The sequence below is a fragment of the Saccopteryx leptura genome, chromosome 7 (genome assembly GCF_036850995.1).
Source record: "Saccopteryx leptura isolate mSacLep1 chromosome 7, mSacLep1_pri_phased_curated, whole genome shotgun sequence".
NCBI lineage: Eukaryota > Metazoa > Chordata > Mammalia > Chiroptera > Emballonuridae > Saccopteryx > Saccopteryx leptura.
In genome coordinates, this window is record NC_089509.1 from 51,770,727 (window position 1) to 51,796,534 (window position 25,808).

General features: G+C 38.3%; 1 protein-coding gene across 2 annotated transcripts in view; it reads right to left on the reverse strand.

Moving 5' to 3' along the window:
- Nucleotides 1–400: 400 nt before the first annotated feature.
- Nucleotides 401–25,808, reverse strand: part of TTC21B (tetratricopeptide repeat domain 21B) — an 86,752-nt gene continuing 61,344 nt past the window's right edge. For both annotated transcript variants that reach the window (XM_066345593.1, XM_066345595.1), the window contains 9 exons: nt 24,167–24,277; nt 21,998–22,079; nt 18,138–18,288; nt 17,418–17,579; nt 14,607–14,802; nt 10,826–11,050; nt 6,659–6,779; nt 2,687–2,754; nt 401–1,029 (listed from right to left, as the gene is read on the reverse strand). In XM_066345593.1, coding sequence (XP_066201690.1) covers nt 952–1,029; nt 2,687–2,754; nt 6,659–6,779; nt 10,826–11,050; nt 14,607–14,802; nt 17,418–17,579; nt 18,138–18,288; nt 21,998–22,079; nt 24,167–24,277 — 1,194 coding nt within the window. In that variant the 3' untranslated portion in view covers nt 401–951. The remainder of the gene's footprint in view (nt 1,030–2,686; nt 2,755–6,658; nt 6,780–10,825; nt 11,051–14,606; nt 14,803–17,417; nt 17,580–18,137; nt 18,289–21,997; nt 22,080–24,166; nt 24,278–25,808) is intronic.

A 25,808-nucleotide genomic window follows, 5' to 3' on the forward strand; every position in this document is an offset into this window, starting at 1 on the left:
AAGACAACTGGAAACGATGTAGACAACAAATTTTCAAAAATGCTAAGAATAGCGTTTACTAGGATTAGGTTAAAATGATCATAAAAGGGCGAGAACCGCTCTGCCTGAGTGGCATTAGGCAGGCAGGGCAAGCAACTGCTTTATACTGTGGGCTCTGTGAGTCCTGGCTGACCAAAAATACTCTGTCATCCTTCTTCACCAGATGTTACAGTGTCTGAAATTACACCAATAGGCCTACTCTTCGGTTTAAGGTTAAATATTGCTATAAAGGTTTACTTATTTAAACAGGGTTCAGGTACTGATTATTTCTTAAAATCACATTGGCAGTGAGAGCAGAAAGAATGAGTTCAGCAAAGGGAAGGGAAGGGGGACTCACACTCTTCATCTTGTTCCAAAAAGATTTATTTCCAGGAAAGTCACATTATCTGCAATACTACACATTAACATTTCAGACTACATTAAAAGTTTATCCTAATTTTGTAAAACCATGTCTTTTGAGTTTTAAGAGGATACAAACCATACATATCTAAAATATTTACTGAAATATACATTTTCTTGTCCATATGTTATTTACAAAAAAATTTGTTCAGATCTTTGTAACAATAAATAATGTTACAAAAATTTTAACAGAGAACAGCTGTATTTTAAATATATTTTCTGAAATAAAGAACTCATATGCCTTAGGAAAGATATAGGATACTTAATTACCTAGATTTTAACAAAATATTCTTAACATAAATGGGTTATAATCTTTACCACAGAGACACCAAATCTGCATCCAATCAGGAGTCTAGAAAACAACTGTTTGCTACATCATTTCACTTTATATACAACAGCGGCCTCTGCTGGAGAAAAGTATGCTTGTATTACAAAGGATTAGTTCAAACCTATGGAACTGCAAGAACTCAGATTCATTTCCTGCTTAACCAAAAAATTAAGTTAAAATAATTTTCAAGGTCTTACAGCTGCGCAAGCCTTATCAAGTATATCCTTCCTGATTTTTGGATAATCTGGATGTGCTTGTAGGACCTGTAAAAATAGAGAGCAAAAATTAAAGACAAAAGAAGCACAAGAACTTGTAATTATTAAGAACTAGAGAACTACAAGTTACATGTAATGGAAATTAGAGTTGAGATTTCATTGTAGTAATATTGCAAATATAATCAATTTTTAAATGTGACACGATGACTCATACTACTAGTAATTAGATGAAAGCAGTAGTATATGAATACTACATATGTAATATACAACAAATACAATTACTTCCTTAATAGGTCAGTTGCAGAAAACAATTATGTATCAATAATTTAAAATATTTTTTAAACTTAGCTCTTTATATATGATATGCAATGAATCCTTTTTTTATTTTTCTGAAGTGAGAAGCTGGGAGGCATAGAGATGCAATGAATCTAGTTATTTTTAAGCAAGGGCATACAGCAGATTTACTGGGAGTGATTTTGAAACATACATTTCTAGAACTACTATGTAACAGTAGCGAGGAGATTCTCATTTAAAAAAAGACAACACCACAACTGATTGTAATATATAACCTTACATTATGTGCAGTCTTAACCTTAATGTGAAATACTGGCTTACAGAGTCTCAATAAACAATAGCATCACGGAGACCAAGTCTCCACTCTAAGGGTGCTGACACAGCTCTCTGGGGTAGGGCACATTACACACTTCTGTCCAAGGAGCTTTCCTAGGAGCTCCTAACAATGCTTATATAATGCTTTACATGGAAGGATATCGACGGGACAAGGGATATATAAAGAAACTGCAATTCTAAAACTGCAACTTGAATATTTGTCATTTTAGTAAGGGACCATTTAGTAGGCGTTCAATTACAGAAATGTAATCAAATGATTTCTACATTACAGAAATATCTTTTATGTCTAATTTATAAGTCTGAATTCTCTAATAACCAAACTGAGACACATGCGCAGAACTTCTATTCAGAACAATGAAATGATCTGGAGCATCTGTAACAACGCTCAAACATCCTCTGATTTAAAGACTTTTATTTGACGTGCTTTTCTTCATGCTTCTGTCTTTAAATGGACGTAAGCATTTTATTATTATTATTATTATTATTTTGTATTTTTCTGAAGCTGGAAACGGGGAGAGACAGTCAGACAGACTCCCGCATGCGCCCGACCGGGATCCACCCGGCATGCCCACCAGGGGGCAATGCTCTGCCCACCAGGGGGCGATGCTCTGCCCTCCAGGGTGTCACTGTGCCGCAACCAGAGCCACTCTAGCGCCTGGGGCAGAGGCCAAGGAGCCATCCCCAGCGCCCGGGACATCTTTGCTCCAGTGGAGCCTTGGCTGCGGGAGGGGAAGAGAGAGACAGAGAGGAAGGAGGGGGTGGGGGTGGAGAAGCAAATGGGCGCTTCTCCTATGTGCCCTGGCCGAGAATTGAACCCGGGTCCCCCGCATGCCAGGCCGACGCTCTACCGCTGAGCCAACCGGCCAGGGCCAGAATTTTATTATTTGAGGTCTAACTAAAAACATGTTTGATTTAAGTAAACTTTATTATTTTCTAAACTCTGAAAACTGACAATCTCGCCCAAATGTATTTAAAAAGTCATTTAACTAAAATAGTACTGCCTCTACCTCTGTTCATATATATCTTGAAATTAACTAAAAATAAGAAATTGTACATCTGAAAAAAGGAGTGTTACCTGGTGACATACGTCAATTGCATCCACATATCTTTTCGCTTTTAGGTAATTAAATGCCAGTTTGTACCCTGTAAAAAAAAAACCCATTATGATATTGTGTGTGTGTGTGTGTATTACATATATATATACACACACATATATCTGCCTCCTCCTTTATTTGATTACTTACACAGGCTGGTGACTGTACTATGACAGAAGTGACGAGGTAACAGAAGGTGAAGTGACACGAAAGAACAAGTACGAGGAAATGCAGTTGGAAGAAAGGGTCACAAATACACTGTTGGGTTAGAAGACCACCATTCACAAATGTGGTTCTGCAACTTACAGATTACAGTAAAAATTCATAAACAATAACATGACTACTCATTTACACAGTATAGATTTATGCAGCACTTAATATACCTGGTAAACTTGTTCCTACAGTCATGAGGTGTACATCTTATTTGGAAAGAAAGTATATTATTTAAGTGATTATGTAAGTAAATGAGTAATATCAAAACTGAGATAAATGCCATGTAATTATGGCACAGGCCCAATGAGCTATAAGAAACCTGCAGGGGAGGGGGTGTTGTCAGCCAATGTTTGAAATCTGAAAGAGACTATAAAGTAAGCTGAGAGGGTGTGAAGCAAGAACACTGTCAGGCAGAGGGAACTGTATGTGTAAAGGACACATAGGAACTGCGTGACCAGGCAGTGGTACAGTGGATAGAGCATTGGACCGGGACACAGAGGACCCAGGTTCAAAACCCAAGGTTGCAGGTTTAAGCACGGGTACCAGCTTGAGCACAGAGTCTCTGGCTTGAACGTGGGATCATAGACATGACCCCATGGTCGCTGGTTTGAAACCCAAGGTCGCTGGCTTGAGCAAGAGGTCACTCACTCTGCTGTAGCTCCCCCCCCCATCAAGGCTCATATGAGAAAGCAATCAATGAGCAATTCAGATGCTGCAACAAAGAACTGATGCTTCTCATCTCTCTCCTTTCCTGTCTGTCTGTCCCTATCTGTCCCTTTCTCTCTGTCTCTGTCACACACAAAAAAGGACACACAGGAACCAAATGGACCTAAGGGTCATGGTGAGAGGGCAGAACAAGTGGGAGAGAGGCTTAGAATAGAATGGATTAGTCACCAGATATTTCACATCAGAGATGAGTAACAATTATCACAATGGCTGATATTGAAATGTCATGTTTCAAATAGTGACAATTTACAGAAAAATGTTAAGACATTATTTTTTTAAAAGACATTCATAAATGATGGTTGTTAGCAAACTAAGGGAAAGACAAAAATGTAATGGTGGCAGTGCATGTAATAAATGAGATATAACACAATGTAAAATAATATGCAATTAATACATTATATACTTCACTTTACCACTTAGAAACAGGACGATGGGAAATTTGAATACTGCTCTCAGTCATATGGTAGTCACACTCACACACACACACACACACACACACACACACGAGTGCAGGCACGCGCACACTTAACTGTACTAGATGAAAACAGTAAGTTTCGAAGAGGTAAACTTGATATCATTACAAAGAAAATCTAAAATGGAATAATAAATAGAATTTGTGACACTTAAAAAAATTTTAAATGTCATGCCAAACATACTTTACATGAAACTAAAGCCAAAACATCTGAGATTGGAGTTTCGGTTTCTGACCTCCTGACCAGCTGTGAGACCTTAGGCAAGTCACTTGAGCTGTCAATTTCAAGCATCCTCACACAAAAAATGGGATAATAATTCTCTCTTAGTGTAATTTTAGAGATCAAATTAAATACTTGTGAAAAGCTTCAAAAATTTTGAGCACCAAACACTAGCAAATTATTTTCTGTGAAAACAGTAAATTAGTACAAAGTTTTAATGTTGAAAAAGACTTGACAGGTCATCTTGTTAAAACAATTTAGAAAGAAAATAAAGGGCTAGAAATGGCAAAAAACAATGGCAGCTGCATTATACCTGCCAAGCTTAAAAAATTCAACCTATGTAATCAGGAGAGGGACGGAGGGAGGGAGAAAGGGAGAAAAACACGAACAACGTGAACAGCCCTGGAACTGACATATAATCTCAGAATGGGTGTGAAGAGAAAAACACGAACGTGTTCTTCTCTGACTGGATCTCAGTTCCAGGTGCCCTTCATAGTGGCAATACTGAATCCTGAACCCTATGGAAAGAACACCACCATATTAAGGATACCCTAACAAGTGAAAACGTGAAATGCATTAACATGGCCAGGCAGGTTGGGGGTGTTGGAGGCAATGACAATGTTAAGACACTCAAGAATTAATTGAGAGCCTCAGAGAAATGCTTACTCAAGAAGTCAAAAGAACTGATAAAATCATCTATCAAATACAAGCATGACACAATGAAAGAACTAGTGAGTTGGAATCTCAGTATCTACTGAAGTCTTCCAAGGAAGAGTATATTTAACTGAGCTTCTAAATGCATTCCTTTTGTAGAATAAAGTATTAAAATTACAGACATTTTATAAATTTTCATTTTACAAGATGGCTTTATTCTGTAAGATGAAGAATACAAACAAAAAAGCTATTAGCAGTTAGTTCCTGTGCTCTATATGTATCTAGTAAAATAACAGACCCCAGAAAAAGATAAGGCAGGGAGTGTAAAGACAACCTATCTGACTGTAAATGAAATGAATCTACACTGTGACAGGGCTGTTAAAAAGACATGTCATCTTAGGATGAGTGAACTACTACTAAATGCCTACTTCAAAAACTAGCTTCATTATCAATTTGAACTTAATCATACTTAAGAACTAGTTCATATTTGGTACAATAGGCCAGGAAGGATATGGACAAGTAAAACAGCCTTTTCTAAGCTTAACTGGCCATGGAATCTATCTTCTTACACTCATCTCTCTCTCTCTCTCCTTGTCTCTCATTTAATGACTGTAAATATCTCACCAAGTGTTCCAAAGCACAGTTGGGATAACACTTTTAGAGTTTCCAGAGATAGCAACAAGGAGGGTGAAGACTTGGGAGCAAGTTTCAGGAAGAACAGACAGATAAGTGAGGATGGTTTGAAGAGGCCTTAGAAGAGACATGACAGAGTTTGGAACTAGAGGACCGTTATATGTAAAGGAGAAGGCCTCCGGATTGCTCCAGAGAACAGACCTGGTCAGTTTCAATGGAGCATGCCTCAACTCTGTATAAAGTTAGAGACATGTCGATTCTGTGACAGATGTCATAATCTACATTAAGATTTAAAGGCTTTAAGAAGTTCTATAGCAAAGAAATCTGTAGAATTTGAATTAATGCAATATTTTTTTTTTTTTAAAGAGAGAGACAGAGACAGAGAGACAGACAGGAGGGAGAGGGAGGTGAGAATCATCACTTCTTCATTGTGTCACCTTAGTTGTTCACTGATTGCTTTTTCAGGTGCCTTGACTAGGGGGCTCCGGTCAAGCCAGTGACCCCTTGCTCAAGCCAGTGACCTTGGGCTCAAGCCATTGACCATGGGGTCATGTCTATGATCCCACACTCAAGCCAATCTCAAGCTGGATGAGTCCACACTGAAGCCAGTGACCTCGTGGTTTCGAACCTGGGTCCTCAGCATCCCAGGCTGACGTTTTATCTATTGTGCCACTGCCTCTTCAGGTGAATGCAATGTTTTTTCTAAGTTTCTTGTCATGGAACACTTTTGCCCACAGGATAACCATTTTATAATAGAAACAGCAGAGGACGAAGGGAGAGAAAGAGGCAGAATTAGATTAGATGTCCTCTAACGAGACTGAGGACAAGTTTGAATCTCAGGAAAGATACTTAATAACTATTAGTAGCTAATGATTTGTTGTAAATACAAAATTTATTTTTCAGAAGCACTGACAAAGAAAGTGGGCTCTTAATGTGTATATTTTTCTTAAAAAGTCAGATGTATTTAAATGAAGATTTATAAAAAAAAATCCTGTTTCCTATAAAACCTAGTAGTGTCTGATTTGTTAAACTCACCCACTGCTGGATTTGCCTGACCGCCATGTATCCATGCCATCTCGTAGTTTAAGGCGGCGTCTGTATACGCTTGTTCTTTTTCCATAACGTAGCCCATATATTCATAAGCTTTGCAGCAAGACTGAAGAAAAGCGAAAGATGTATCAATAGATTAAACTCAGTACCACTAAGATTTTATGGGGTGCTTATGACTATAAAGGTCAACCACATGCACTAATTTAAATGGCATATAAAACGATGGTGTTCAGACTTGGCTCTGCAATTAAATCAACAAAAGGACTTCATCTGAGGCCCATCCCCCACCCCAAACATACAGAATCATAATTTTTGGGTGAGAAGAAAGGGAATCTGTATTTTATACACACAAATGAATATCTTTTATTATGAGTAATTTCAACATACACAAATATGGAAATGACAGTAATGAACCGTATAAACCTTTATCTTCAACAATTAACTCATAGCTAATAGTTTTACCTTTACCCCATCTATCCTTCTGTATTATCAGATAAAAACATTCCAATATTGTCATTCCATCCATAACTATTTTATTATGCTTCTTTAAAAATAAGAACTTTCTTTAAATATAACCACAAACTATGATTTGTCATACCTAAATGTAACAACTCCTTGACATCACCAAATATCTAGTCTTTACTGAAATTTCAAATGGTCTCAACATAATTTTGGGTTTTTTTGGTTTGTTGGGATGAGAATCAACACTTGATCATTGCCAAAAGGCTGAGAAGCAATAGAATGAGAATCAAAATGAGGCCCACTCATTGTGACTTGCTGAAATGTCTTTCAACTTTTTTCTGATCTAGAGGTTTCCCCTTCTTCTATCCCCCTGTCTCTTTCCCTGCAATTAACTGATACAGACACAAGAATGTCTCAGTTTCTCACAGCCCATACTGAGCTGAGTGCGTCTTTGTGGTGCTTACGTAATATTTTCTTGTGTCACTGACATTTTCTGGAAATTGTAATTAGACCAAAAGGTTTGAATTTGACTTTGATTTTTGGGAAAAGAGATAAAAATCCTTAATAGAACAGGGCCCAGGCAAGCCACTTAGAAGCCTGAGGCAAAGGAAAAATATGTAACTAAGTATTTCTATTTCTGGTATTTTATAATTGTTATTTTTTCTAGAATGTTTATTTTGAAACAGTTGAAAAACTGACATATAGATATATTAAAACACATGATTTTAAGTTTGAATATTTTATTTATATCCAAACAAAATCTGTAATTGTACTTTCTTGACCTTAATGCAAGAAAATATAACAATATTTTCATTAAAACCATTACCCATTAACCTTTTGAGTATTATAAACATTCATGTAGTCCTCGTGCCTCCTGACCATCCAGAGTACGATTGTACAAAATTTTTTATTTAAAAAAATGGAATCTAATGAACAAAGTGAACTGAGGAACAGAATAGATGCAGAGGCGGGGTCACAGGGAGCAGAGGGACAGCTGTCAGAGGGAAGGGGGACGAGGGGACGGGATCAGAGAGGTGAAGGGATTAGTGAAACTATATACACATAACACAGAGATACAGATAACAGGACAGCAAATCCTAGAGGGAAGGGGACGGAGTTAGGGGAGCGGGCAAAGGGGGTATAAAAAGGGATGCGGGGGTGGAGTTATATCCAGTGGGACATAACTCATGTAAACACAATAAATTAAAATTAATAAAAAAAAATGTGTACGGCAACATTAAGAAAAGGCAAATGTATATTCTTCTTGTTACCAAAAGTTGGGTTTCAAACAAACATGATTTTAAGTTAATAAAACTGTAACTGGGACTAATTTCATTTTTTGAAAAACAAAAACAAAAACAAAAAACTGACTCCCGGGGGTCAGAGAGCATGAAATACTCACTACTCGAAGGGTTAAAAATACATACAAACATGGATGGAGACTAGGACACACATTTCCGCTTTTGCTTCAGGCTTCAGTGTGGTTCAGCACAGCACTATCAGATCCTATCTATTTAACATTTTGATATTTTGATTTTTTAAAATAATACTGCATTCAATTACTGTTTATTTTAATTACTACAATGGACTAAATGTTTATATCCCTTCCAAATTCAATATGTTGAAATCTTAACCTCCAGTGTAATGGTATTAGGAGGTGAGGTCTTTGGGAGGTAGTTAGGTCACGAGGTGCAGCTCTCTGACTGGAATTAGTGCCTTTATGAAAGGAACGTTTAAGCGTTCTCTTTGCACCATGTGAGGATGCAGTAAGAGGTTAGCAGTCTGCAACCTGGAAGAAGCCCTCACCAGATCCAACCATGCCGGCTAGCAGTCTGATCTTAGACTTCTAGCTTCCAGAACTACGAATAATAAATTTCTGTTGTTTATAAGCCACTCAGCCTATGGTGTTTAGATATAACAGCACTAATTGGCTAAGATAATTACTAAGATTTTTAAGAGCCCGCCCCTGTACAGTTTGGACTCCAGGTGAGTGTTTCACTTGGTTCACCCCAGTCCAGCCCTGTCACAGAGGATGTGTTCTTCCATCAGGAGGCAAATATGTCTGATTCTCTTTCTGTAATGTTAGAACCATTCATTAATTCATTAGGGTTGCAAAAATATTCTGTCATAGTTTCTTCATTTATTAGCTAGAAAACACCTGTATGAGAAATGTCTCTTTGTTATCCAGTAATGTAGTTAAACAGAAAAGGTGGTATAAATGCTCGATTCTTTATCTTTACTTGTCCGCTTTAGAAATAGTTCATTAGTATATTTTAGCAGTGATCAATTTGTTTTCTTTGGGGGGAGAATATCTTCGTAAACTCATGGATTTATACTTATTTAGTGTGTTTCAATGCACTGCACTTTCCATCCTTGTTGATTTTTAAAGCGTCCCAGCTTTGACTAGTGGGAGTGTTTCAAGTTGGCTCCTGAGTCGTTGCCATGACTCTAATCATCTCTGATAGCTTCCTTACCATCTGGTATGAGAAGATGGTCTAGTGTGATTTTGTACATTTCCTGTCCCAGATCTGGATGATCTCCATTTTTTGATTACATAATTCAATGTTTTTAAGCTCTACTCCCTGAGTCTTATGCTTCCAATACTGACAAGCCTAATAAGCAGGCCTGGCACCTCTATGTAGCCACCATGTTCAAACATGCAATTTGTATTACTCAGCATCCTGGCAAATTTAAATTCTGTCTGCATCAAAACCTTAATTGCCATGTCATCTTGCTTAATCCTAGACTTAGCCTGAAAGGGTCAACTATTTGGCAGTTTTAATTTTTCAAAGTCTCTTAATAAATACTCCGTATTTCGAGGCAAATTTAACTTAGATATACAAAATATAATTTGATAACTGGCTGCATGTTTTAGGTTCTTAAAGTTCCTAAGAAAGAGGCTTAATAGTATCAGATGATCTCTTTAAAAAACAAGTGATCTAGTTTGTAATCTAATTTGTTTGAAGAGAATAAAAAATTGATTTTTCTGTGATTAAGACTTGAAGTAACTGATATGAATCTATAAATAGCTTCACATTTCTAAGTTGAGTACAATTATGTCTCAACAAATAGTAACAAATTCTTAACTTTAACACATGTTTTATGTAATAAGACATCTCTTTGTTTTGATTAAACACACAAATGCGCTGTTAAGTAAAAAGCCTTAAATTCTAAGGACTTTAAGATTTTCAATTTCATACTGAAAGATAAGGACTTATTAAACAAGTCAAATTAAATGCTGAAAACGTTTCCCCATCAAATGCACCATGCACAGTGGATTCTAATACTGTGGAAATGGCAGGCAGCTGCAGTGAAGTCATCTAGTATTCCTTAACAGGAGGGCCAGACGTCCGCAATTAATGCTCTTCTGCAATTTTCATTAGTTCTGAGATGAGATGGGTAATCACAGACAAATACTTGACATTCTAAAAAACACTTTCTGTAAGTAGGGCATACTATGGCTGAAACTTGAGACTGCATAAATTTCTTTTTTTTTAATTTTCAAGGGCAAATGGCTTCTTTCTTATTATTAATGTTTATTTTCTGATTGTGGTAAGAATAAACATTTAATTTTCAAAACACCACACACACAGTAGTTCTTAGAAATGGACCAACACTCGATAATAACCTATTATAGAAAGCTTATAAAATAAGGATGGACAATTATTTTTTTACTCCTCAACTGCCTACCCTATTATGATGCAGGCACCGTTTTAGCAGTTCTTCTGCCATGTCGTATTTGGCTGATTGAATATAAATATCAGCAAGTAGCAGCCAACTCCTCTCAAAGTCCTCAGCATCAATAGGGTTCCAGTTCATTTTTGCAATCCGCTTCAGCTGGTTTCTGGCTCTTGGAGTCTGTTTCAAGATCATATAAGCTGTTGCCATCCCCAGAAGTGCTGGAATATGATCCTTCTAGAGGAAAACAAAACTTTAGACCCTCAGATACAGAAACATAAATAAACACCCTACATTTAAAAGGAAAACACATGGAAAGTAGCAAGTGCTACATAATGTAAGGACTGGCCCACGAAGTCTACTTCTGGCTTCACACAGATAACTGTGACAGGGTATTATTTAACACACCAAGTAAAGCTCCAGCTACCATGTGGGAATTCGGTGAGCTGCTGTTAAGATAATTTAATAAGTATGCAGATGCCACAACCACACAACCCCAGATAATTAGGATGACTCAATCTTTAATGGGATTGACTGGCTGTTTTGGTTTTGTACAGATACAGAAAAATAAACAAAATTCTATGTCAGTGTAATCCTAACTGAACATAAGCATTTTGACTCCTTCATTCTTTCATCTATAAAAAGGAATAAGGATTTACCCACAATAATACTCCTTATCTATACTGATTCTATTTCCCTTTTTCTCTCCCTTCTCATTTTCATTTTATTCAACAGCCTCTTCTTCCAACAAAGAGAAATGTTATAAATAAGGCATGCAACTAATCACTTGCAAATTATATGAAATAAACTCATGTCTTAAAATATGCTTTTAGCGTTGGAGTCCACAGTTTCTTGATAGTGTCTATAAAGCACAATGTTCTTTCAGACAGTTCACAGTCAGAAAATGTCACTCTCTGAAACTAACAAGCTAACATGAATTGATATAAAATGGAGGTCATGAGCAAGCAATTTCTCTGGAAAAACCAACTTTCCTAAGTAATAATGTGTATGCCCCTGATCAAGTTAGGGTGCTTTTTAAATTTCAGCACAGGGCTTGTGAAGCTTTTATAAAGAGGAAGGTTTCAGTTTAAAATACAAATATAAGATAAGAAACTGTGATTTAGAAATTATAATACCATGACTGCAGTAATGATGCACTGTAATAATAGCAAATTTAGGTAACTAATAAGGAACAGAGGATAGCAGAGTAGCACAATGTTCAATGTCCAACACTGACTATCGAGGGATCAGAAACAACCCTGGATTAGAGAAGGCAATTCATTAGAGCTTGCTGAAAACAGCTTTTAGCAATACAAAGTTCCCTGGCTCCAATCTTATACCTATCAATAAACTTCCAATATGTAATTTGTTCTCATTAAGGAATGGCTAAAAGGTTTTATTTGAGTGTCAAATCCATCCAAATAAGAACTTATTGCCAAATAAGTTCTGAAGACTTCTGTGGGATATTACCAATGACTGACCCCCCCCCCCGGCCCCCCCGGGCTAGGGAGCAGAGAAGAGAGGCTGGCTGCTGCTAGGACAGCCCACTAGAGGAGGGTCCTGTAAAAATGTCCAGATCTCTTCACGTACTAAAAATATGCCCCACTATACATAAAAAAAATATGTAAAAATAAACCCTCTGATTGAAATATCCCACGCCTCAGGTTTAATTAGAATGAATCAATTCCTCAAGCTTGATCACTCTTGGGTGACCCCGAGAATAGTTTGTAAAACTGCAAACGTCAGTTCTGACCCCTGCAGTAGACCCATGGTATCAGTCTGGCACAGACATCCTCAGGCGTCAGCCAGCTAGCTTCCCTCCCTCACACTCAAGTCACGCTAAAGCTGTAACATTTTAGATCCCAAAGGACAATGTGGCTAGATTATACACTATGTACTTTCATGCTTCAAGGTGATAGCATGAAAGCCAGGGGAAACGCTTGTGTTTGATGTATTTTCCAGTTTCCTCCGATGGCCGCCTGTCACATACCTCTTTTTCAATGGATCGGAACGCCGCAGTGCTGTGAGGATCCCGTTTCCCTGCCTCCTGCCTTTGCTCCTCTCTTCCCCTTCACCTGGAATGAACCCACTCCACCTCTGCCTGTGAAAGTGCAAGTTACCCTGGTTCCTGCTAAATCACACTTTCTCCACAAAAGGGTCTCTCAACTCTCCTTATACTCCTTACACTTTTATTTGCAACCCTAGTACAGAATGTCAAACATTTTGTTTTGTGCCACAGTCAGCTTATCTCCTCTTCCCTAGAATCTGAGGAACTTGAAGAAAAGGGGCTATACCTGGTTAACCCTTGTGATTCCCACTATGCTTAGCACACACTGGCTGCCTATTCAATATTCACTGTATTTAATGCGTACAGCCTATGAGTTAAAAGCAGAAATGCAAGGTAAAATCTGTTGTATATGAAACTTTAGTTCACATATCAGTCTTTGGACAGCCCAGTCAGTGCACAGATTTGATGATAATATATTACTAATCACATATGTAAGAATTACAAAAATTAATGCAGTCTCACCAACACAAAAACTGATCATCTCTCTAGGAAACAGCTATGATGTTGTTCACAGCTTTTGGCATTTTCTCTCAAATCTTACAGTTTAAACTTTCAGTACGTGATAGAAGGCCACATCGCCACACTCGGGAGCTCTGACACCTTACTTGAAACGGTGTTTCATAGTCTTCTTACAGGTTTTCCTGAACTTACATGACAGTCACTGTTCAGGCAGCCACTGTCCTCCATCTGCTGCCTCACAGCCCAATCCACTGAGCACAGCCCCAGGGAACATGACTTTAGTGTCAGCAGGAGGCTCTGCTCCGGGATGTGACAGCTGCTGTTGCTGCCATGCTGTTTTTTACAAGTATGGCTTACAGTGGCAATAAAGCATCATCTAGGATACTTGTACCCAAAAAGCAAAGGATGTTGTAGGTTTCCCCAAATCCTCCAGGGTCTGGGAGACAGGGGTCACAGTAGGGGTTTTTGGTAGTTTATTGCTACCACTGTGACCTCTAAGCCACAAGAAAACAAAGGAAAACTGTAAATCTTTTGAGAGACACAAAATTATAAGTTTTTGGTGGCCTACAACATTGTGGAGTGAAAGACCACAAAATCCAATGAGTTGCTTAGAACTAGCTATTACCAACTGCTAATGGGGTGGGTGCCTATAATTCCTTCCTCAATATTAATTGAAAGACTATATATAGCCCTGTGTGAGGGATCAGAAAACAGAATACCAGAGGGTGAGAGGGAAGGTGGATCTGAGTGGGTAAGAGAAAGCCTTTGACATGATAATAATGCAGGGGTTATTTCAATGTTGCGAAAGAACAATATCATTATTTGCATGACTGAGTTTTAGGCTGTCAGTTTTGCTCTCACTTAGCCTTAGAATTGAAAAAATTCAAATTCACAAAAGTGGAAAGGTGAGCTCTGAAGCAGCCGGGTGTTTACTTCCCTTAGTGGGTTAACCTGGGCTACCCCTACGACACAGAGCTTCTCCTGGGCACAGAGTCGCTCCCTTGAGAATTAACATATGCCCTTTGGAAGAATTTCCTTTCTCCAGAATTCACCACTGTAATAGTGATAAATACATCAACAATACATATAAACAGTAACAGCATCTCTCTGGAAACAAAGGTACACTGTATAAAATTATGCCAAACTATATACCTAATTTTTAATACTAGTGAGTCAATTTTCAGAAACAAACAACTAATTGAAATACGTATTTCTATACTACCAAAGAAAGATAACATATGAAGTTGAAAAAGAAAATCTACGAACCTCAGAGGTTGCTATTTCGGTGAAGGTATTCAATGCTTTCTCAACGTTCGATTTCTGTTTGGTGGCCATGAGGCAATAGTTTTCCAGGACGCGAAGCTGCACACGGCCCTCAACAGTCTGAGGTTTTAGTTCTTTGAGGAGTTTTTCTGCAGTTCTCACTGCTAATTGCACAGACTCTTGCTTCTCAGTTGAATTACTGTAATCAATTAAAAATAAATTTCTTATTTCTATTACTCATGATGTCAAATTCTTTGATGTTGGAATGAGCTCTAGGGTACACAGCTTTTTTTTTTGTTACCAATTTAAAAGTAGCCCTTTTGAAGAATGTCATTCATTCTCTTCTAATACAGAGCACAGTTAAAATGCGTTTTTTAAACAAAGTTGATATAGTGTCAATAAAACAACAAGAAAAATTTATTCATTAGACCGAAGACAAAATCTGGACAATACCTATATGTGGTGTTTTCACTTTAGTTAATATAAAACCAGAATTCAGAATAAGTAGAATCATCCATTTATCGGTGGCATACCTATCAGAAAATGAAAAGAAAAAAAGAAAAGGGGGCAAAAAATAACTAACATCGCTGGAGCACCTACTATGTGCCAGCACAGGATTATTTCATTCAATCTATGTTGATTCCATTTTATCTATGAGAAAAAAAGGCCTAAACAGGTGAGGTAATTTGCCAAAGGTCACACAGCTAGTAAACAGTAAAGCTGGGACGTGAATCTAAGTTTGTCAGGCATATACAGTCTACTTTACTTTCCTTGCCCGGTTGCCTATTAGATGCTCAGAAATTTTATATCTGTCAAAAGATTGTAAATTCTAAGTGCAATGACAGTTTAAATATGTACTAGTTATTTTGTTATTTTTTAAAAAACACACACCCACACCCAGATATGTATATATATTTAATAAAATGAAATTAAATTCTCACTGAAGTGATGGTCCTTTTCTCAGGCCTTATTTCGGCTTTTATTTTCTCTAAAACATTTCACACTGTTGCTTACCTTCTTCAAAGTTCCCCTCCTTTCGTTTCTATAGTGATATACATTTTTGGTTCTCTTTATGCTGTACTGACTGATCTTCTCTGACTTCCCTTTCTCCTCTAGTCCTCTTAAATGTTAGTATGCTCAAATTTTATCTCTCAGTATCTCCAACTACATTTTGGGGTTCTAGCTATCCACTCTGTGCATGTCTACCAAACCTCTATCTCCAGCTGTGACCTTCTTTCTGAGTTCTAGCTTTGCATTTTCAACCACTTGCTGAAGAATTCCATGGGGATAGCCTATTGCAGGGGTCCCCAAACTACGACCCCGCGGGCCATATGCGGCCTCCTGAGGCCATTTATCCGCCCCCGCCGCATTTCTGGAAGTGGCACCTCTTTCATTGGTGGTCAGTGAGAGGCGCGCAGGATGCATCCACATCCTGTGCTCCTGGAATACTGTATGCGGCGGTGCCGCAAAGTGCAGCGTTGCTCACGTACAGTACTACTTCTGGTGACGTGGGACGCATGCTTCACGGCTCTGGAAGCACGTCATATTATTTGTTATGGCTAGCAGTGACAAATATGGAACCGGACATTGACCATCTCATTAGTCAAAAGCAGGCCCATAGTTCCCATTGAAATACTGGTCAGTTTGTTGATTTAAATTTACTTGTTCTTTATTTTAAATATTGTATTTGTTCCCGTTTTGTTTTTCTACTTTAAGATATGTGCAGTGTGCATAGAGTTTTTTTTATAGTCTGGCCCTCCAATGGTCTGAGGGACAGTGAACTGGCCCCCTGTGTAAAAAGTTTGGGGACCCCTGGCCTATGACATATAACAGTAGGTTTCTTTAACCTTTCTAAAACGAACATTCCTCTCCCTTCTCTAAAACTTGCAATGATCTCTAGAATTCAGATCTGTCAACGAAATGTCTTGGCAGTCTGATTCTAATTCACTCCTGTTCCTTTATTTATCTTCCCCTGACTGCTTTGCACTGCTATGATTTCTAAGAATTCCTGCAACACTTAAGATCTGTTTTGTCAGAGACTGGTCTCAGATATTGTCTTTTCTCCTAGGTAAATTACGTGTTCCTGAAGGTAGAAACTATCCCTACACCTTACATAGGGTGGGGCACAGGTAGGTGTACAGTTGTTTGTATGGAAAATAACACAATGATTAATAAATAATAATACAAGAATAAACTGTTTCATGTACTCACAACTATAAACCTACTTGTGCCCTACCCTGTGCATTTGTATATTTATGCATCACCCAGTATACCCTGCTCAATTTGAGGAGAGAACAAGCAGTAAACACAGGTTCACAGAAATATAACCACTTACCAGCAGTGCACCAGTGGCTCTGAAGTTAGGTAAAAATCAGTGCAAATCTGGCCTCCACCACTTACTAACTCTGCCACATTAGATAAGTTGAGTCTGAGCTCATTTCACAATACAGTTGTAGGAAACAAATTAAAAAATGCACATGAAGTGTACAGCACAAGGTATGGCATATAAGTACTATTTGTTAAAAAAGTTATTACTGTGTGAAAATATTTTCAAAACTAATCAATTTCTACAATGTATCTATCCTACTTTTTACAGTAGTTAGGGGAGTGTCTTCCTAACACATTAATTCTGATTTAGAAACCTACTAAAAGCATTTTGTGCTTGTTACAAAGAAGTTATTTTAGCTATGACTTTTTTGATCTGACCTTCTATTAGTGCTATCCTAGAATTTAGCTCTCTTTTATAAGGTACCCTTGCTTATTATCCTCAACGAGTATTTTTGAAAAAAGGGTCATTTATCAAATACTACTCACCCTAGGTCTCCATCCAGATTTTCAAATACTTCACCTCCAACAGTTTCATTATCTGGATTTAAACAGATTTCTATCATATTATAAAGGGCATTCTGGCCCCATTCACTGTCTTTCCGAGCCTTATTAAAATGTCGAAGGGCATCATTTGGCTCTCCTGTATACCTTGTTAGATGTTTAAAAAAATGACTTATTTCAATCACTGACTACAAATTTTAAGTTGTTAACAATTTATTTGTTAAGTATAATATCAACATATTTAAAAATGTATACATTTTTTAAAATAAATGCATATTCAGCCCTGGCCGGCTAGCTCAGCAGCAGAGCGTTGGCCCGGCATGTAGAAGTCCTGGGTCCGATTCCCGGCCAGGGCACACAGGAGAAGCGCCCATCTCCTTCTCCCCCCTCCCCCCTCTCCTTCCTCTCTATCTCTCTCTTCCCCTCCCTCAGCCAAGGCTCTATTGGAGCAAAGTTGGCCCAGGCGCTGAGGATGGCTCCCTGGCCTCCACCTCAGGCACTAGAATGGCTCCAGTTGCAATGGAGCAATGCCCCAGATGGGCAGAGCATCGCCCCATAGTGAACATGCCGGGTGGGTCCTGGTCAGATGCATGCGAAGTCTCTCTGCCTCCCTACTTCTCACTTCAGAAAAAAAAAGCATATTCTACTCTATTCATAATGAGAAAAAAACCCCATTATTTAGGATTTATTTGACAATAGAGTTACCAAAGATACAGTCCTTTGCAATATTGATATCCTGGCTCCAGTTTTGCTCTGAAGTTATGTTTCTCAGCCAATAAGAAAAATCTTGGAACATCCTCAAGTTTTCCACATCTTCTTAGGAAATCAATTAAACGAGATAATGTCATATAATTATCTAAAAACAAAGAATATTTCAGATATAGACAATACTGTATATCTTTTGATGACTATAGTCCTACTTTATTATAGCTTACTTCAAATGGAATACAACTTAAATACAAAGAACGGATAGCCTTAGGAGTTATAATTCCCCCAAAACTGTGTGGACAACTGGATAAGCTATCAAATGATAAAGGTTAGGTTGGTCTGATCACAGTGAGAGAGGTTCAATATAGGTAAATATATAAAAATATATACACTTGCTCTAACTTACTTTTCAGTCATTCCTAGGACCCAAGTCTTCTAGAAGCAGTCTCTGTAGAGATCATCTAACTCTAACTGTGAGATTTAGGAGGACTGGTTTTATTGTACAGGACAAGTCTATCAAGTCCTACTTTTTCACTTACTGCAGCAAGCAAGGGGGCAAGAAAAGTACATTCTGATGATAATGTTTGGGGTGGCAATTAGAAATTCTACTCTAGCCTTTCTTTAATATGTGTATGTACATAACATTAGACACTGACTTACCATCCTATTACCTTAACTTGTTAGTCCCAGTATTTAAACTTATTTTACTTTTTTCTAAGGAAAAGAAATTAAGTTAGTTCTTTGATCTCAAGTTTAATTTCTTGGCACACACCTAGAAAATCTTCTTTTCTCAATTCTATCTACTTCTTTCTTATCACTAAAATACTAAATTTTGAGAATAATTTAATAAATCTTTTGTAAGATTGTAAAAATTATATATGGACACTTTAGAAAATCTGGAAAAATATAGAAAAGTATAAAGGAAAAAAAACCCCTCATATTCCCACAAGCTAGAATTACCACATTTTGGTTTCCTTTCATATATTTAGGAGTGAAAAACAATCTATAAGTATTTAAATGTAAGCAAATTAATATGTTCTTTACCTACATGTATACAAAAATAAAATCGTACTTGGGGTTCTGACTCAACATTATACAGTAAACATTTCTCAAATGTCACTGAATGGTCTTCAAAAACATAATTTTAATACGGAATCATAATTATTGATGGCTTATACTTTATTTCCTATAGCTGTGATTTTTAGGTGTTTGGGCTCTCAAGTTTCAGTTAGCATAGGACTTATATTATGGTAGGGGACTTGTAAAAAATCCTTACTAGACAAGCTAGTTTTATCATTTTCATAGGGAAAGTTAGGTTAAAATAAACACAAACTTTTAAAGACAATTTACACTTGATTTTATATTCCAAGAAAAGGGAAGCTACCGTATGATCCAGCAATTCTACTTCTGAATATACATTCAAAAGAACTGAAAGTAGGAACTCAAATATTGGTATGCCAGTGTTTACGGCAGCACTATTCATAATAGCCAAAAGTAAAAACAATCCAAACGTCTTATCAACAGATGAATGGAAAAACAAAATGTGGTACCTATATACAATGGAATGTTATTCAACCTTAAAACAAAAGGATGTTCTTACATGTGCTAGAATATAGATAAAGCTTGAAGTTATTATACCACCTGGAATAAGCCAGTCACAAAGGACATACTGTATGATTCCACTTATATAAGGTACCTAGAGTAGACCAATTCACAGAGAAAAAGTAGAATAGTGGTAGCCAGTGGATGTGGGGAAGAAAGAGTGGGAAGTTAGTGTTTACTAGGTACAGGATTTCAGTTTGGAATGATAAAAAAGTTCTGTAGATAGATTATGATGATGGTTATATAACAATGAGAATAACTTAAAGCCACTGAACTGCACACTTACAAATGGGTAAACTGAAAAATTTTATGTTAAGTATGTTTGACCAGAATAAAAAAATAGTATTAAAAAAAAATCTCTGCAGGTTTTCCTTCCAATATGAGTACTCACTGGGCCAGTACTGTTCTAAGTCCGGGAAACACAGCAATGAAGACAAACCCCAGGCCATCTGATGCTTATGTTCTATAATTTACAACATTTTTTAGTTTTACAAGGGCAATAAAAAATATAGGACGAAAAGATGGAGCACACAGTAGGAGGTGTTCATAGAGGGTGGACAAGGAAGGGCACTATCAGGAAGAGGCACCAGGAGCGGAGTCCTGAGGAAATGAAGCAGCTGCTACATGAATATGGGGAGGAGAATGTCCAGGAAGAGGGAATAGCAACCGAAAAGACCCAAAGCCCTATCCTGCTTGGGCTGTTGTCTACCTAATACCCACTATCCCTCCCTTCTTCACTATCAGAAATCCCGATCTGCTTCCCTGTGGCACTGTGTCCATCCAGATGACATTTCCTACCCTCTTTTGCACTTCTAGAAAGGGTGTTTTAAAGACAATTAAAAAAGACAGTCCACTGGGGAGGTTTGCCCTTTAGCCCACCTCTACCCCACCACCCCAGCTGAGGTCCTGACTATCAACTACCAAGGCCCAGAGCTGCAGTGGTCGTTTGGGAAGCGGAATGTCAAGCACTCTATTTGGGACATTGAAACTGAACACCTCCTACATAGCTGAGTGGGAACGCAAACAGGCTGTGGTGCACAGGGATGGGCAAAAGCAGGTTAATAATGATCGTAAACGTTACAATAATAAATAATAGCACAAGAGTAAACTTGTGTTTTGTATACTCACAACTATAAACCTACTTTTGCCTACCCCTGTATGTATCAAGACTAGAGACAGACCTGTGGGATATATCAACATACACACAGGACATAAAGCCATGGGTCTAGTTGAAGTCACCTGAGGGGGAGGGCAGGAATGTATAAATAAAGGATAAAAGTTTCAAAACCTGAGGCTTACAACATTCTGATATTTAAAGATCATAGGAGAACACAGACCTAACAAAGGAGAGTAAGACAGAGTGGACAGCTAGAAGAAAAACCACGTAAGCCTAGCATCTTGGAAGACAAGTGATGGAGAGGGGATAAGCTACGGCTAACTATGACAACAGTCCAAGGAGCAGAGAGCTGAAGATGACACGCGCTCTGGCAGCACGGGGCGCACCGGCCACCAGCAGAGGCAGCTGCACTGCAGCTCAAGCATGCAGCCGACAAACAGCACAAACAGAAACTCTTCGAGAAAACCTGCTGTAACGGGAAACAGAGAAATGCACTAGTAATGGGAAAGAAAGAGTAATTAGAGAGTTAAGAGTTGGTTTTCATATACTGATGTATTGAAGGTGGGGCGCTGTCACTGCCTGTGTCTGCATTGACTGGGAGAGCGAGGATGACGGAGGAAGGCTGTTCAGGAAGCGAGGGGCGGTGTCTGGTGCACGGGGGGGGGGGGGGGGGGGGAATAGAAGCTGGCAGGCCGACCCACCGCAGGCCAGGGGAGGACGGGGGCTGGGGAGCAGCTGGACAGTGACGAGAGAGTGGAGATGTTATTTTCTTTCTAGTTGCCCATATTTTCGCAGGGAAGTAGGAAGCAAGGCTTTTAGCTGAGGACAAGGAAAGGGAAAGGGTGCTGAAAGTTTGAGGAGAGAAAGAAGGTATAAAAAGTAGTTGGAGTGAATGCTCATTGGAGAATTACAATACATTTTTCAGGCAGCATCTGAGGGGCCATTTGGGGTCTGTGGTCATAATTTAAAGAGAGACCAGTCAATGGTGTTGCATTTTTATGTCAGCTGCCCTAGGGCAGGTGTGGAGTAAGCACAGGGTTGGATTCAACCAGGACTGGGGTTTTTCCCAGGAGCATAGGGCCAAAAAGAGGAGAAAGGAGTTCATTGCATTAGAAAAATACAATCAATGAATATTTACCTGGCTTGCGTTCTAAAAGCTGTTGTAAATGAAACACTGCTTGTTCATATTCTTGCTTCCTGAACATGATATCTGCTACCATCTATAAAAGTAAAAGTTGGTTCTAAAAATACTGCCATATACTTTACAAAGCATATTCTTCCTGTTAAGATTTAGCATTATAAAAACACATTTGGCCTGACTGGTGGTGGTACAGTGGGTAGAATGTCGACCTGGAACACTGAGGTCCCCAGTTCCAGACCCTGTGGTTGATGGCTTAGTGCAGCTTGCCAGCTTGAACGTGGGGTCGCTGACTTAAGTGTGGGATCATTGACATGATCCCAAGGTCACCGTCTTCTTGAGCGAGAAGTCATTGGGTTGACTTGAACCGCCCCCACTGTCCCAGTCAAGGCACTTATGAGAAGCAATCAATGAACAACTAAAGTGAAGCAACTATGTGTTGATGTTTCTTATTTCTCTCCCTTCTTCTCTCTTTCACTCTCTAAAAATAAAAAAAAGAGCCTGGCCTGTGGTGGTGCACTAGACAGAGTGGCAATCTAAAGTGCTGAGGTTACCAGTTCAAGACCCTGGGCTTGCCTGGTCAAGGCACATACAACAAGTAGTCAACGAACAACTAAAGTGAGGCAACTATGAGTTGGTACTTCTCACTCTACCACCCTTCTCTCTTCTCTCTGTAAAATCAATAAATAAAACCTTAAAAAAATCAATAATTTTTTTTTTGAAAAACGCAAGGGAAGTTTCATAAAAAGGAGCCACTTAATATTCAAGTACACTGACACAGATGAGCACTGAAAGTGTAACAGAAGACGATTGAGAATGTGAAACAGAATGCTCTGTCCACAAAATGCATTTTTAGCAGAAAATACAGTGTGTCCGTAAAGTCATGGTTACTTTTGACCAGTCACAGGAAAGCAACAAAAGGCGAAATGTGAAATCTGCACCAAATAAAAGGAAAACCCTCCCAGTTTCTGTAGGATGATGTGGCAGCATGTACGCATGTGCAGATGATGACGTAACACCGTGTATACAGTGGAGCAGCCCACGGCCATGCCAGTCGAGATGTGGACAGTACAGAGGAAAGTTCAGTGTGTTCTGTGGCTCGCTAAATTCAAATCTGTGACCAAAGTGCAACGTGAATATCAGCGCGTTTATAACGAAGCACCACCACATAGGAATAACATTACTCGGTGGGATAAGCAGTTGAAGGAAACCGGCAGTTTGGTGGAGAAACCCTGTTCTGGTAGGCCATCAGTCAGTGATGAGTCTGTAGAGGCTATACGATATAGCTACCTAAGGAGCCCTAAAAAATCTGTGTGTGAGCCCACATCAAACTGCACTGAATAGGTATGAAACTGGGAGAGTTTTTCTTTTATTTGGTGCAGATTTCACATTTCTATCGTCTTTTGTTGCTTTCCTGTGACCGGTCAAAAGTGCACCATGACTTTACGGACACACTGTATGTTTCAAGTGCTATCATATAAAGATGTCTCACTGGGTTTGGCTAAAATGACAAGGAGAAGATTTTAAAAATCAAAACACTCTTAAATTCTAAATATTTCAAAGGAATTTCAAATAAGTAAGATTTACTGAAATTTTATTATATATTTTCAAAGGAAGCCTTTCTTTTTAGTTATAATAACTTTGAATAAATCTCACAAGCTGTCATTTATATAGCTTTGTGAAAAGCTAACAAATACCTCAATCCCAGTAAAAATAAGAAAGAAAAACAGAATTCTATTCAAACATACCATCTTAGAACGATAAATGAAATCTTTTTCTGTAACTCCAAAAGTCCCACTGAAACTTATAAATTAGTCCAGCATGTCTGACTAAGTACTTAAAAGTTAGTGTTTAGTAAATTATGACTTTACCACATGAAATTCTTCTGACCAAGCATCCTCTTAGGCATAAAGAAACGTAACTAGGCACAGGACGGGAGGTCAGGCCTCATTTAGAAAAACAGGTTTAGCAGTCTTATAAAATAAAAACAATCCTTAGTTTTCTTTGGTAAAATGTACTAATAATGTTTAAAATGTTATTTCTTCCAAAAGCCAACACAAGCCAGGCCTCTCAATCTAGTTTTAGTTTTATGGGGTAAAATGTCAAACTGCCCCGTGGAATGTAAAACGCAGCTGATTTACATACAGCGCTGCAGGGTCTGGGACTAACCGTGGTGGCAGCTTCATTGTCCTGGTCAGTCTGGAGAAGCAGCGCACAGTGACGCAGGCAGGCGTCGAGGTCATCGCGTGCCAGGTATAACTGTGCCAGTTCCAATATTATCTACAGACAGAAAGGGCAAGATTAGTGAGAAACTGGAATAAACAGTGATTGAGAAAAATGGCTGGACACAGATTAAACTCTAGTTGATCAAAAGTTCTTGGAATAAAAATGCCAAGCATGATAGGTAGGAAAACTACGGGCACCCCATCTTTATTTTTTCTTATACTGGCACAAATAAAAAGGAAAACCAGAAGCACAGAGAACTGTGAACAGAACACTGCCCTTAAATCGGGAGATTAGATTCCAGGTCAAGGTTTTCCAAACTGGGCCAAGTCCCTCTTACCTCTCAAAACCTGTTTTCTCATTTCTTTTTAAATTTTATTTCATTTTTTTAAAAATTATTTTTATTTATTTATTCATTTGAGAGAATTTTATTTTTTTTAATTATTTTTATTCATTTGAGAGAAGAGACATATATATATATATATATATATATATATAGAGAGAGAGAGAGAGAGAGAGAGAAAGAGAGAGAGAGAGAGAGAGAAAGGGGGGAGGAGCAGGAAGCATCAACTCTCATATGTGCCTTGACCAGGCAAGCCCAGGGTTTCAAACCGGTGACCTCAGTGTTCCAGGTCGAAGCTTAATCCACTGCACCACCATAGGTCAGGCCAAATTTTATTTTTTAAAATATTTATTTACTTATTCATTTTTCGAGAGGGAAGAGAGAGAGAGAAGGGGGAGGAGCAAGAAGTATCAACTCCCATATGTGCCTTGACCAGGCAAGCCCAGGGTTTTAAACTGGCAAACTCAGTGTTTCAGGTTGACATATTATCCACTGCACCATCAAAGGTCAGATCTTGTTTTCTCTTTTGTAAAATAAAAAACTTGAAGCAGATAATTCCTAAGGTACGCTTTAAATTTAAAACTAGAATCATAGCTCTTTTAGCCATCACTGAACAAGGTATCTGTTTGGTTATGCCTTAATAAAGGTTATTTTTGCCTTACATCTTGAAGAGTTGCATTAATTTCAAAATGTTCAAACCTAAACTTTAAATTCTAGAATATGGTTGTCTTTTGTTCTACACCACTTATTTAAGTATTTAGCTTTTTGTGTGTGTGTGTGTGTGTGTGTGACAGAGAGAAAGAGAGGGGAACAGATAGGGACAGACAGGGAGAGAGATGAGAAGCATTAATTCTTTGTTGCGGCACTTTAGTTGTTCATTGCTTTCTCATATGTGCCTAGACTAAAGGGGCTACAGCAGAGCGAGTGACCCCTTGCTCAAGCTCAGGGGTCAGGAACCTATGGCTCGCGAGCCAGATGTGGCTCTTTTGATGGCTGCATCTGGCTCGCACACAAATCTTTAATAAAAAAATAAATAACGTTAAAAATATAAAACATTCGCATGTATTACAATCCATTCATTTCCTACTGCTCATGTTCATGGTTGCAGGTGGCAGGAGCCAATCACAGCTTTCCTCTTGGATAACACCAGATTTTTATTGGATAATGCGTAAGGTACACGGGTCGTTATATGGCTCTCACAGAATTACATTTTAAAATATGTGGCGTTCATGGCTCTCTTAGCCA